Source organism: Phyllostomus discolor, chromosome 4 (assembly GCF_004126475.2).
Source record: "Phyllostomus discolor isolate MPI-MPIP mPhyDis1 chromosome 4, mPhyDis1.pri.v3, whole genome shotgun sequence".
Classification (NCBI taxonomy): Eukaryota; Metazoa; Chordata; class Mammalia; order Chiroptera; family Phyllostomidae; genus Phyllostomus; species Phyllostomus discolor.
Genome location: NC_040906.2, coordinates 31,708,845 through 31,722,145, shown reverse-complemented (window position 1 = coordinate 31,722,145; position 13,301 = coordinate 31,708,845). Strand labels below are relative to the sequence as shown.

At 48.0% G+C, this 13,301-nt stretch overlaps 1 protein-coding gene and 1 long non-coding RNA gene across 14 annotated transcripts in view; one reads left to right on the top strand and one right to left on the bottom strand.

Moving 5' to 3' along the window:
• The window catches only part of ANKRD44 (ankyrin repeat domain 44), a 296,575-nt gene extending 284,781 nt beyond the window's left edge, over positions 1–11,794 (bottom strand). For 6 of the 12 annotated variants that reach the window (XM_036023135.1, XM_036023137.1, XM_036023141.1 and 3 more), the window contains exon 1: positions 11,552–11,794. In XM_036023135.1, the coding sequence (XP_035879028.1) occupies positions 11,552–11,578 (27 nt within the window). In that variant the 5' untranslated portion in view covers positions 11,579–11,794. The remainder of the gene's footprint in view (positions 1–11,551) is intronic. The other 6 variants (XM_028508833.2, XM_036023143.1, XM_036023138.1 and 3 more) reach the window with 3 other exon arrangements.
• Positions 6,947–12,899, top strand: LOC118500035. 2 transcript variants are annotated; one of them, XR_004902562.1, is made up of 2 exons: positions 6,947–7,162; positions 12,506–12,899. It is a non-coding gene; the product is annotated as an uncharacterized LOC118500035 (long non-coding RNA). The 2 variants fall into 2 exon arrangements; XR_004902561.1 differs by lacking the exon at positions 6,947–7,162 and adding an exon at positions 7,391–7,735.
• The last annotated feature ends 402 nt before the right edge of the window (positions 12,900–13,301 follow it).

The window sequence follows — 13,301 nt, the reverse complement described above, 5'->3', positions numbered from 1 at the left end:
CCTCCTAACACGAACCATATGCTTCAGTGAAATCACAGTCCTCGGGTGACCTGACAGGTACATGGCACATCACGCAGCCGGGATGCCTTCCACCCCACCCGCTGCCGCCTAAGCCAGTCCCTTCCTCAAGGACCAGCTGGACGCCCTCCAGCTCCCGGAAGCCCTTCTCTGGACTCCCGCAGTCTCCATTCACTTCCCCAAAACGTCGTCTAAACCTGCACTGTACCTGGTTTGAGAGCCGTTTCATATGTCACACAAACTCCATAAAGACTTGATGAGGGCCTTCCATGCACAGGGCACTGAATCTCATCGCTGACGAGGCCATAAGCTCCATGAGGAAAAGGGGCTCCCGGGACACCACACCTATGTCAGGAGCCAGGGCACCGCAGCCGACAATGTGCACCGTGGAGTCGACTTGCCCAGAGGGGAATCCCAGAGTCACATGACCCTGAATAGATCACTTACTCTCAATTCTCATTTTCCTGTAAGTGGAATAACAGCCAGTCTCTCACAGAGATGTTGTTAAGATTAAATCACATCAAGTGTGAGTGTAAGTCTTGTCTCCTCATTCCCAATTCTCTGTCTGGTTTCTGTTTTACTGTACCAGTTCTTACCTGTTCTCATCCTTTGCGGAAAGAGGGGGAGCGGAGGCCTCCCCACAGCGCCTTGCTGTGCGGACGGAGCTCACTAAACACTCCGAGTGCTTGAAGGCACCGGGCATCCACCTCGCCAGGGGCGTGGGGGTCCCTTCCCATCACATTCAGGATTCACATCTCCTTTTCCCCCGTGTCACCCCAGTTCTTCCCCCCGGGGAGAAACAGGGCTTGCTGACACCAACTACAGTGCCAACCCATCCCCACCATCAAAAGCTCAATTTAAAAAGTGGGTAAATATAACCAAAGAAGAAGACAATATGTGAGCTTTCATCTTTTAATGGGACTGATCATTTTCTCTGAATTTTGCTTGAATGGAAATCCAATATCCTGGTACACAGATGAAGACTCTGTTTACAGAAGTATTTCCAAATATTTCTCTTTGGGCACCTCATGAGTAAAACATTTGAACACATACATATACACATACACACATATTTATTTAAGTCACTTAAATATTTATTGAGCATTTACTATGCGCCTTCCATTGTTCTAAGTGCTGACGATGCAGCGGTGACTGAACCAAACTACCAGCAATAATAGCAAAGATCCTTCCCCTGTTATTTGTATCTCTCTTACACATACACTTTTGTTTACAAAAAATTACATGGTATAAGGGATGTGTACTATGAAGAAAAAATAAAGAAAAGGGAACAGAAAATATAGAGTGGCCTTTTAAACAGAGTGGCCAGAAAAGCACTCAGTTAGAAGGCAACATTGGAGTTAGGAGGTGACAGTGGACCCTGTGGATATTTCGGGAAGAGCTCCAGAGGTAGCAGGATCAGCAAGGGGCCAGAGGCGGGAGCATGTTCACTGAATGGGGAGGAGACCAACGTGCGGAAGCCAAGGAGTCAGGCAGAAGTAGGAGGAGACGCAGCTGGGCAGACGAGTGGAGGGGCTGAGTGGAGGGAGCCTGGCGGGCTGCTGTGACTTCAGCTTTTACCCTGGGTGAGGCAGGAGGGTTTTGAACCAAGAAATGAACTGAACTGAGACCTGCCATTCTAAGTAGAGAGGAGGGGCCAATGCTTCATGCAGAAGGACACTGCAGAGACCCAGCAGTGGTGTGGCCAGGTAGTAAAGCAAGGGGAAGTAGAGTTAAGAGAATTTTATAGTACTGGTATATGACATATTTAAAATGAAAAATGTAACGAGATTTTTAAAAGAAATATGAATCCTACATTTTCTTTCCCAAACTCAATAAGCCATCTTGCTCACCCCTGGGAGAGAGGCAACCCCTTCATTTGGAGACCACTGCTGAGCAACAGTTGGTTGGCTGGCTTGTCCCAGCTGACCTGACTTTCTGCCTGGGCTTTTTGTGTTGACGCTTCAGTGCTCACTTCCCTTTTCTCTTCATTTTGCCAGTCCAAGATACCAAAACAAGTTTCCTCCACAGACAGCATACCTACCCATATAGAGGCTCTGGATCACATGGAGGAATTCCCTCCTTCAGAAAGTTTGTGGCCATGGTGTCCACTGCCCCCAACCTCTGGGGCCAACAGCTGGGAAATGGGCTTGTTAGACCCAGATGTTATGAGAAGTCCAATAACACAGGAGAGTGGGGAGTGCCCCGGCCATGTGCCAAAGCAGCACCTCTGGGAAGGCTAAGTTGGGCTCCAGCTCCCCACATATCAGAGGAGACCAACATGGGGTCTGCGAGGTCTGCTCCCCTTGCTCTGAAAGAGGCTCAGGGGATCCTAAAAGGGCTACACTGGGGAAAGCCAGAGGAGTTAGTTCGGAGTGTACCAAATGTAGTTTCTACAGATTCTAGCAGATGGCACCCTTGGGGAAAGTACCCTTGACCTTTAAGCAGAACTCCAGATGTGTTTCTCAGACCTGGTCAACTTGAAAGTTACTATCACCACCCTGGGCAGGAAGTCAGATTTCATGGAAGGCAAGTACTTATTGAAACCAGATTTCATGGGTTGAAAAGAGCTTGACACTGAGCTATTTGGGGCTGTCTCTGAGAATGTTAGAGCTTGAAAGAATTTAGAGGATTCTCCACCTACCCACTCCCATTTTACAGACAAAGAAACTAAGGCCACGACTTGCCCAAGCCATACAAATGACTATTAGAAAAAAAAAACATGAGTAAAATCCAGGCCTTCTGAGTCCCAATTTAGTGCTACTTTAAAATAAACAAAAGCAATTTAACACCAAAACTTTTAGATACAGGTTGGAAGTGTAATTAAATTTTGGGTGTCTAGGTCTCAGGTGTGCCTTCCAATCTTTCTAATTTTACTAGGAGTTCTGGGGGTGCCCTTGGGGCCATCTGGTTTCCTGGTATTAAAGATGCCTTAGAAAGTTACATTGGGATTCTTACGGCTCACGAGGGTGGAAGAGAGGAAATTATGAAAACCAAGAGATTCAAGCAAGCGTTGGCTTATGAAAGCCTGAAACAGCCCAGAGGTGGGCTACATGCTTCTTATTAGCTTGGTCTCATTAATAGAGTACTAGGCAAATTTTCAGTTTTCAAAAGGGGAGACAAGTAAAAGAATCCTTAAAAATTAGGAATATCATAATTTAAAAGACTAATTTCAACTTCTTGGGGTGCCAACATTTTTACAAGCAAGAACACTGATAAGAGAATATAATTGCTCTCCCAACCTCTGACGACAAGCAGAAGGCAAATAGGATGTTGGTTAAAAAATACTAAGGAATGACTTCCGGCCAAGATGGAGGCATAGGTGGATGCACCGTACCTCCATGCACAACCAAGATTGGAACAACAATTTAGAGGCAGAATAACACCCAGAACTGACATAAAATTTATCTGAATGGAAGTTGGACAGCCAAGAAATTGAAATAAACCCGTTCATCCAGACTGGTGGGAGGGGCAGAGAGGAACAGCTGGGCACTGGTCGCGGTGCGGAGAACAGGGAGAACTGGGCGCGTAAGGCAACCGGGAGCTTGTAAGGCATCTGGGGCATGCAAGATCACAGCGGGTGGGCCCTGAGTACATACAGCTGGTGGACCCAGTGAGGCTGCGATTGTGGACCAGGGCACAGTGCACAAACCAGGATCCCAGGAAAGGGACTGAGGTCCCATGGAGAACGGAGCTTCCGCCATTGTTCCCTCTCAACCCCGCCCCCACATACAATGTCACAATCTAGCAACTGGGGTGCCCAGCCCTGGTGAACACCTAAGGCTCTGCCCCTCACTGTAACGGGAGCAACCAGACCAAAAAAAAAAAAAAGAGAGAGAGAGAGAGAGCTCAAATAGAAGAACAAATCAGTGCCCCAGAACTCATCCTTTTGAGCGACCAAGAAATAGCTAACCTATCAGATGCACAGTTCAAAACACTGGTGATCAGGAAGCTCACAGAATTGGTTGATTTTGGTCACAAATTAGATGAAAAAAATGCAGGTTACCATAAAAGAAATGAAGGAAAATGCACCCTGGCTGGCGTAGCTCAGTGGATTGAGCATGGGCTGTGAACCATAGTGTCACAGGTTTGATTCCCAGCCAGGGTACATGCCTGGGTTAAAGGCCATGACCCCCAGCAACCATACATTGATGTTTCTCTCTCTCTCTCCCTCCCTCCCTTCCCTCTCTATAAATAAATAAATAAATAAATAAAATCTTAAAAAAAAGAAATGAAGGAAAATGCACAGGGAACCAACAGTGATGGGAAGGAAACTGGGACTCAAAACAATAGAGTGGACCACAAGGAAGAAAGAAACAACCAAACAGGAAAGAATGGAGAAATAAGAATTCAAAAAAATGAGGAGAAGCTTAGGAACCTCCAGGACATCTTTAAACATTCCAACATCCGAATTATAGGGGTACCAGAAGGGGAAGAGGTAAAGCAACAGATTGAACACGTATTTGAACAAATAATAAAGGAGAACTTCCCCATTCTGGCAAAGGAAATAGACTTCCAGGAAGTCCAGGAAGCTCAGAGAGTCCCAAAGAAGTTGGACCCAAGAAGAAACACACCAAGGCACATCATAATTACATTAGCCAGGGTAAAAATGAAGGAGAGAATCCTAGAAGCAGCAAGAGATAAGGGGACAGTAACTTACAAAGGAGTTCCCATCAGACTGTCAGCTGATTTCTCAAGAGAGACCTTACAGGCAAGAAGAGGCTGGAAAGAAGTATTCCAAGTCATGAAAGACAAGGAACTATATCCCAGATTACTCTATCCAGCAAAGCTTGCATTTAGAATGGAAGGGCAGATATAGTGCTTCGCAGATAAGGTCAAGTTAAAGGAGTTCATCATCACCAAGCCTTTATTTTATGAAATGTTAAAGGGACTTATCTAAGAAGAGAAGATATAAAAACATGTATAGTAAAATGACAGCAAACTCACAATTATTAACAACCACACCTAAAGCAAAACCAAAAGAAACTAAGCAAACAACTAGAACAGGAACAGAACCACAGAAATGGAGATCACATGGAGGGTTAGCAGCAGGGGGGTGGGAGGAGGAGAGAGGGGGAAAAGGTGCAGAGAATAAGTAGCGTAGATCATAGGTAGAAAATAGATGGGGAGGGTAAGAATAGTATGAGAAATGTAGAAGCTAAAGAACTTATAATTATGATACATGGACATGAACTAAAGGGGGGGAAGTGGGTGGGAGAGGGTGTGCAGGGTGGAGGGGAGTGAAGGGGGAAAATGGGACAACTGTAATAGCATAATCAATAAAATATATTAAAAATACTAAGGAAATAATCAATAAAACTTGACTTTGGGTAGTGGGCACATAATGCAATATACATGTCATGTATCACGGGAAAGTTCACTTGAAAGGGGAGAAAGAGGAACAACTATAATAGCATAATCAATAAAATATATGAAAATAAATGTACACTTGAAACCTATATAATCTCATTAACCAATGTCACACTACTAAATTTAATTTTTAAATAATATTAAAACATTAGATTATTTATTATTATATAATGTTATATATTATATACTTTATATAATGTCATATAAATTTTGTTATATAAAACTAATTGGTAAAATAAAAAATCCTGGATTATCTATCAAATAAAGGGATATTTTCATTGAGGGCAGGAATCAGTTCCTAAATCATTGACAGTGGTTCAAACCCTCTTCTGAAACCTGCAGTTAACTGACTGACTTGTCACCTGGAGACCCCACTGTAGCTCGTCTGCAAACGCGCCCTCCAAGGCTGAGTTTGTGCAAAAGACTGCGGCACAGACCGCAGGAAGAATACGCCCCTCCAACGGAGGCTGCGCAGTGAAGGGAGAGGGTGGAGCCAAGGCACCCAAGGCATCCAGCCCACACTCTTCATTTCAGAAAGAGGAACCCGAGACCCACAGAGGTTAATCTGACTAGCAAAGGGTTGGCTGATGCACGCATGATGTACACCACCTCTGCCTTATCTTATACCCACAGCAAACACTGATAACCAATCATTGCATTTTCCTCCATCCTCAGCTGCAAGCGCCAAAATGCTTCCAACACAATGTTCCTGCAACCCCTCCTCCAACTGGTCAGAACTGAGGTGTGAGATGGAAGGCGCTTTCCAACTCTGGACTTGCCGGTGGCCATAAAACAATCTCTGCAATACCTGCTCCAGTGGAAACATGACTCAAAAGAGAGTGACTAGCCTACCAGTCAAACTAGTTCACTGCTACTGTCAAGCCTAAGGTGAGCAAACATAAAGTCTGTATAGTGTGACCATGTGTCCAGGTTGACCTGGAACAGTCAAGTTCACGCCTGTATCCCCAGCTTAATAGCACCCCCTGCCACACCATCATTCTCAAAAGTTGTCCCAGTTTAGATAAAACGATATGGTCATCTAAATTCTAAGTCACTCCGAATCATCTGCAAACATTCACAATGTTTATTTGTTTGTTTTTTGAGTACCTGATGCGTCAGGAAAAGGAAAAAAAAAACACGGAATGAGTCACCAGTAGTTTTCTCATACCAAGGGACTTCCAAATAATCCTAACACCAGATGACCTTTGGAAGGCCCCCAGGGACCCCTGCCCAGCTCTCTTACCCATTGAGCTTCGATATGGGATTTTCTTTGGGGAAGACAAAAAAAAAGGGCAAGCCATGGTTTACACAAGTTTGAAACCACAGGATTATCACATCTCTGTAGTTCCTGCCTACAGTATTTAAATTCTTCCATGTTGTATTTTGACCCATTAAAATTCACATTATATTCTTGAAAGTGAAATCTTCGTAAAGAATGTTTCAGTCCTGTTTCTGGCACAAACAACTGTGCCTTTTTGAGTTTACATTTACTTTCTGTTTAGAGGAAAAGAGGAAGTTAAGTTGAAACTTTTTTAAAAAGTTTCAGTCAGTCCAGGGCTAGCCCTGGTGTGCTGCTGCTGCTGCATTTACACTGGGGCCGCCAGCTGTTTATCTCAGAGAAGCACAAATCCAGTTTATTTCAAAAAGTCATTGGTCGAGACAGCACAGATACCGGCTCTGTGCTCAAGAGAAAATACCAGCATGCAGAAGGTTTAAAACTTGTACCTGGCCACCTAGAGAGAAGACGAGAAGGAAATATAAGAAGATACCAAGCAAGGTTAGTCCTCTCTGAGTGCAGAGACTTCAGATGGTTTGAACTGCTTTTGTTTTTGTTTATCTAGATTTCTGATTGTTCTATAATCCCAGTTTATATGTTAATAATCGAGAAAAAACCACCAAGTTACCAACCAAAAACATCATCCAGCAGGGTGTGAAGGTGGGGAGGTGGGGAGGCTGACAGGCTGAGCCCGGCACACATCTGGTAGGAGCAGCGGCCTCACAGCAGCACCTGAATCTCACACAGCTAGGGCTGGCCCAAGAGCTCAGAGGAGTGCAGGGTGCAGCTCACCCACTGGCTTCCGGAAGTACGAGCAGGCGCCCATGAGTCCCATGGCTGCACCCTTTCAACTATTAAAAGTATAGCCTTGTGGTTAGAGCCCCACCTATGTCACCTGCCAGGGTAGGTGGACACCTTGCTAATCACTTACTGGGTGTGTGACCCTTAACAAGTCCATTAGCCTCTCTATTCCTGTTTTCTCGTCTATAAAATAGGAATCACACTATAGTGGCTGTGAGGATTAAGAGAGATGATTCACAGGAGGGCCCAGCATACAGTAAGATCAAAATAAAGGTAAGCCATTATTAGGTCTCTGCCATGCAACACCAGTCCTCAAGTGCACTCCCCAAACCACGTGACCAGATCCCAAACCGACCAGAGAATGGTCCAAAGAATAGCGCCTTTCTTTCCCCTTCTCCTCTGCTGAAGGCAGGGCTGGAGCATAGTGTTTGCTGTAAGCCCAGTGCCCTAGGGAGTGACGATGGATGAGGGCACCCCAGCAAGACACACCAACAGATCCCAAGGCCTTGCACGATGGGCTAGAAATCCTGCTTTCAAAAACAGAGGATTTCTAGTTTCTTGTGACTGCCACAGCTGCCAGCCATTGCCTTTGGCAAGGAGATGAGTGACTCAAGTGTGAGCTAGGACTTGGCAAGGGGACACCAAACCAGAAGGCCTCCAGGCAGGAAGCTCCAAAAAGGGCCACCTGCTGAAACAGTTTGTCTACAGGCAGCCCTCAGGACGGAGGTGGCATTCTGCTGTCACCAGCAAATTCGGATAAGAATACATAGTGGACATTTCAAAGGTCTGACAGAACTTACCATTCTGGCTGCATAACTTTGAAATAGTGGTAGGGGGTCCAAGCCAGAGATATGACATCACACTTAAAATCACTGCGGTGTCTTAACTATGTGACATAAAGAGCAGCCCCTGCAAGTTCAACAGCAAATCAAACCGTAGAGTTGTATGGCTATCTTGAGCCAGAATGCATTACATTTGTCATGACAGACTTTTCTTTCCCAAGCTTCAAATTACCTTACTTTAAATGAAAGATATAAGTACACCTCCTAATGTCCATCCGGGGAAATAATTACACTACTATATTAATCACATAGGTGAGTGTGTTCCCTGCTACATAAGGCGACCAACTCACCCTGGCTTACTTTAGCACCAAAAGTCCCATATCCTGGGAAAGCCCTCAGTCCTTGGCAACCCAGAATGGTTGGTACCCCTATCGCTGCAAGGAAAGTTATGTTTGTTGTGTGAAGAGCAAAACAGAAGAGACACGGTTACAAATGCAGAAGTGCTAAATGCCAAGTTTGTTTGTTTATAGCAATAGTTTCCAGTTCCTTCTCATAGTACAAAAAAAAAAAAAAAGACTGAAAACCACACTTGCCTCTCCCTTCCCCCTTTCTTTTTACTCTTCCAAAATTCCAAAACAGAGTCAGGAAAGGAGCTGTCCTCCTCTTGCGTGATCGGGATGGGGTGCGGGGCTGGCTATTGAGGTGGGCGCTGCCCGAGCCCAGCGAGCTCCCTCACCAGCGCCCACAGGACGGGTGTGTCATCTGCCTTCTCTCCCACCTCAGGAACAGGTTAAAAATGAGCACAATGACTTGTGATTTGGGTTATCAAGAGCAAGAATGTGTCCTCAGGCTGAAAACCCAAGAGCCTTGGCAAAACTCAAGATTCGCTACACAAATAGGGCATTTAACGAGTGAAGGAGACGTTAAGAAATAATTGATTTACGAATAGCTGAATGGAGAGCTAGAAACTGTAAGGCAGAGATTCCAAGCAGCTAGCTCCCTACCCACAATGATGGAGCAAAACTCATGTAGGAGGGGTTTAAGCAAAGGGTTTTTAAGCCTCTGGTGAGGTTAAGAACCCGCTTCTAAGAATTTAGAGTTTCAAACTGAAAGGTAAGACTATATAAGGCAGAAAGACCACACACTTCCTGGACCTTCAGCCACACAGAAACCATGGCTGCCCACCACTCCACCCCACCCCACCCAGAACACCTCCCCAGCCAGCCTTCCTCTGGCTTTGCCCCAAAATAGGCTGGCAAGTTATAGGTGCTCTTGAGTCGTACAACTCCAATTCCTTCTCTGCATCGGGCAACGGAACCAAACGGAAGCCATACAACTCTTTCCCTCCACAGCAGTACTACTTTGATGGGGGAAGGGCGGTATGTATTCAGAAACATTTTGAAAGAGACATGTCCTTGAAAGTCCTACTGTGATAGGTCCTGAAGAATAACTTTCTTTCCTCGTAAGACCAAGTAATGTACTTTCCACTAGTGTTGACACTGGTTTAAAAGAGGATGCCTTCTTGTAACTTAACACTTCCCAGGACAAGACAGAGGATGTCGACCTCGAGCAGAAAGCACAGAAAACCAGGAGGGCAGGAGACAGGAGCTCATCTCTGCCCAACAGGCCAGTAGCGGGGGTCCCAGAGGAAGACATGCTTCACTTCTCTGGATCTCACCTTCATTTCTTTCAAAAATGAAGGATGTGGGCTAAGATGGTCTTCAGGGTCCCACACGACTCTAAAATCCTACGCAAAATTCTTTTGTGTAATAATAATACTACCTATTAGAAGTATTTTTTGTACTTTGAAGGTTCAGGAATAAAGGACAAGTTCAGTAAGTAATGTGTCCTGGCGAAGATGACAAGACCGAGTCAGACTAAAACTGGAAGATTTAAAACAAGCAAGTGCCTAACAGTTGTCGAAGGATGTGACCCAAAGGTGGGGGGAATCCTAATATCAACTTACAAACACTGTTAAATGCTCTGGAGCCAACGGGAATGAGTAGATTCATCACAATTACCAGCTGCTCCTCCTGCTAAATTTAACAATAACATGAATTTTAATTCAGTGATCCCTTCCCTACAAGGGAGCAGGGGAGTGGTGAGCTGTAAAGACTTAGGGGAAGCAAACCAAAGCTTGGACTCTAAAAGTCTCTTTTAGATTTCATTTAAGCCACAGGATTGCCTGGCTGGATACTTACTGGGGAGAACGAGGCCCAGGATGCAACCCTCCCAAGAAGTATGAGATGTTTAAAACCAAGGACAGGCATGTTGACCACATGTGTCAGAGTCAAGACTGCCTCTGGTACTACCAGCCCCCCAAAACAATGTTCATTACACTCTCCATTATAAATAGGAAGGGGGGAATGCACGCTATTTCTTTTTTTTCGTGAAAGCTGCAAAGAGTTTTGTCATTTTGTCATGCAACTTTGGTTGGGTGACTGTGAGTGTCAATGTCCTAAGAGCAGCAGAGTCCCCAAAGGCGAGGTGTTTCCACTCCACAGTCCTACACTGTCAACCGATTCAGCAAATAGCCCCACCTCTCCGAATCGGCTCTCTGGAGCTGCCCTGTGTGGTCTCAGAAAGGAAAGGGACACCGCTGATGGACACAGGCAGAGAGCCGATAGCCCATCTCCTGTGAGTGGAGCCGCTAGCTGGACTTCACCCCCTCCTCGGAGAGAGAGATCGACCAGAGCCCAAAGCGCCTAGGGTCTCCAAGGGTCCCCAGCGCGCACCACGCACACACAGCCTCCGGGCTACTAAAGAGGAAGTCAGGATGTCATGTCAAACGGATAGACAGGCGACCGCACTAGAGCTGCGGTCTGGGCCGGTCCCAGGCTGGGCTTGGGGAAGGGTCCCAGGATCCTTTCTCCCTTTCCATCCCACGTCCTCCTCCTCGCGGCGCGGACTAGCCTCCCCTCGGCCGGCACAGTTTGGACGAGCCCACGCTGCGCAGCTAGCTAGGAGCCGGAGGAGCACCTCCAGCCTCCCATCCCCCTGCCCAGCCCGGGCCGGGGGACAACACACACCCGCACACATCCACATCCAGCTCCCCCGCTGCGCCTGACGCCCGCAGCCCCTTCCCCAACCCGAGCGCGCAGTTCCGACGGCCCAGGGCGGGGACTGCGCAGGGGAAGACAGCCGAAGCCGCCGGCTTTCGGAGCAGCCGGTGGCCGCACACACTCCTCCCCTTCGCCGGGAGTAAACAGCTCGCGGGCGCGCTCCGCGACGCGCCCCCATCCCCCCGCCGGGGCTCCGCGCCGCCCCGCGCCCGCGCGTCCCGCCCGCCGGCGCCGCCGCCCCCTACCTGGTCGGTGAGTTTGAGCACTGCCATTCTTCCGCTCCTTCGCGCTCACACACATACAGGTCCCTGGTCCGCAGATGTCACGCCAGGAGCCGGGGAAGCGGAAGGGATTGCCAGGGGAAGGGGAAAAAATCTGGCTCCCGAATTTGACAGCCCTCCCCCTGCTCCTCCTCCGCCGCCGCCTCCCGCCGCCGAGAGGCTGACACTGGCTAGTGGGGCTTGCAGTCGAGCCCGCCCGCCTTTATACAGGAAGTACCGGCTGCTGCCAGCCGGGCCGCCACTGACATCACCGCGCGCGGCTCGCTCGCGGCCGCGCCGCCTGGGCCGACGCTGCCTCCTGCCGCCCGCAGCCGCGCCTCGCAGCCCCCGGCCCCTGGCGTCCGCCGGCGCCCGCACCCTGCGCTCCGCCGTGGGGCCAGACTGCCGCCTGCTTTTCGCACCTGCTCACTGCGCCCCGCCAAGCCCGACCCCGGCCCCAGGGCTGCCCCCGCTGCCCTCTGGCCCTAGAGGATGCCCGGTTAGAGGCGCCCTCCGAGGCGGATCGTGATCCTACCTAGCCGCGTCTCACACGCACACGCAGCCACGGACACACCTGAGGAGCTAGCCCGTGCGGACGCACCCCGAGGGCGGGCAAGAAAGGCTGTCACCCGCACGCCACCAACTTTAGCCTGGGAGACTGGGTCACACCCCCTCCCCTCAGCCTCTCCCCCTAATCTGAAATCACATTGCCCAGCACTCCAGATTACCCGGCTCGGGTCAGAGACCATAATTCTGATGCTCTCTTTGTTTAATGCAGGGAAGCCCTGGACACATTATAATTCTTTAGCAAGTGTTTGCCAAACACTTGAGGGATGAATGGGGTCAGGGACTGTGACCCTTTCACCTTGTTCTCCAGCTACCTCCCAGCTGGACACACACAGACTCCATCGTTAATTCAATCTCTGTGTTTTGTTCTAGGGGAGGTGGAGGTGAAGCAGTTACTGGAGAAGAAAAGAGGTCCTAAATTACCGGATTAATGGGGCTTTTGAGTGTTTCCACCTGTCCTGATCCACCCATTTGTACAAAATCCAATTACTACACTCTTCACCAGATAGAAGACTCAGCTGTCAAACTGCGTGGGATACAAATGCAAGGGCACTGTTCATAGTCTCAGTAGGTGTTGATGCTTCTGGAATTTGCAGCATTTATTCTTCCACCGATTATGTACTCAGTACGTACCTCGTACCAGAGACTGGGATGAAAGGAGGAGCTTAAGCTGGCAAGATAGCTAGTCTTAGGAGGTGTCTGACATAAACCACATAGTCAACACTAATAACCATAAGCACAAACCAAGATAAGGGATCACAGGCAGGAAAAAAATGCTTCTGAAGGAACCCATGACAAAGGAATCAGACCACACTGGCGGGTGAGGACAGGCTTCCCTGAGAAAATGTCAAGATTTGAGACCCTGGAGGAGGAACAGTTAAGTAGCAAACGGATGGGGTATTGCTCCCAGGCAGCCCCGTGTGCCCCAGGAAGGCCACAGGGCAGCCCTGCAGGACAGTGGCATTGTACAGAAAACCAGAGCTAGAGTTCCTGGGACAGGGCCAAACAGCTACTCTCATTCACAAACCAAATGTGGACTCTTCCTACTTTCAGAGCCTCCCCAGAGATTCCACAAGCAAAGGGAGAGAAGGGCGCAGTAGCATCCTCCAGTTTATCATCTAACCAGGGAATTGTGACTCAGAACATGCAGAAAAGGGGAGAAGAAAGT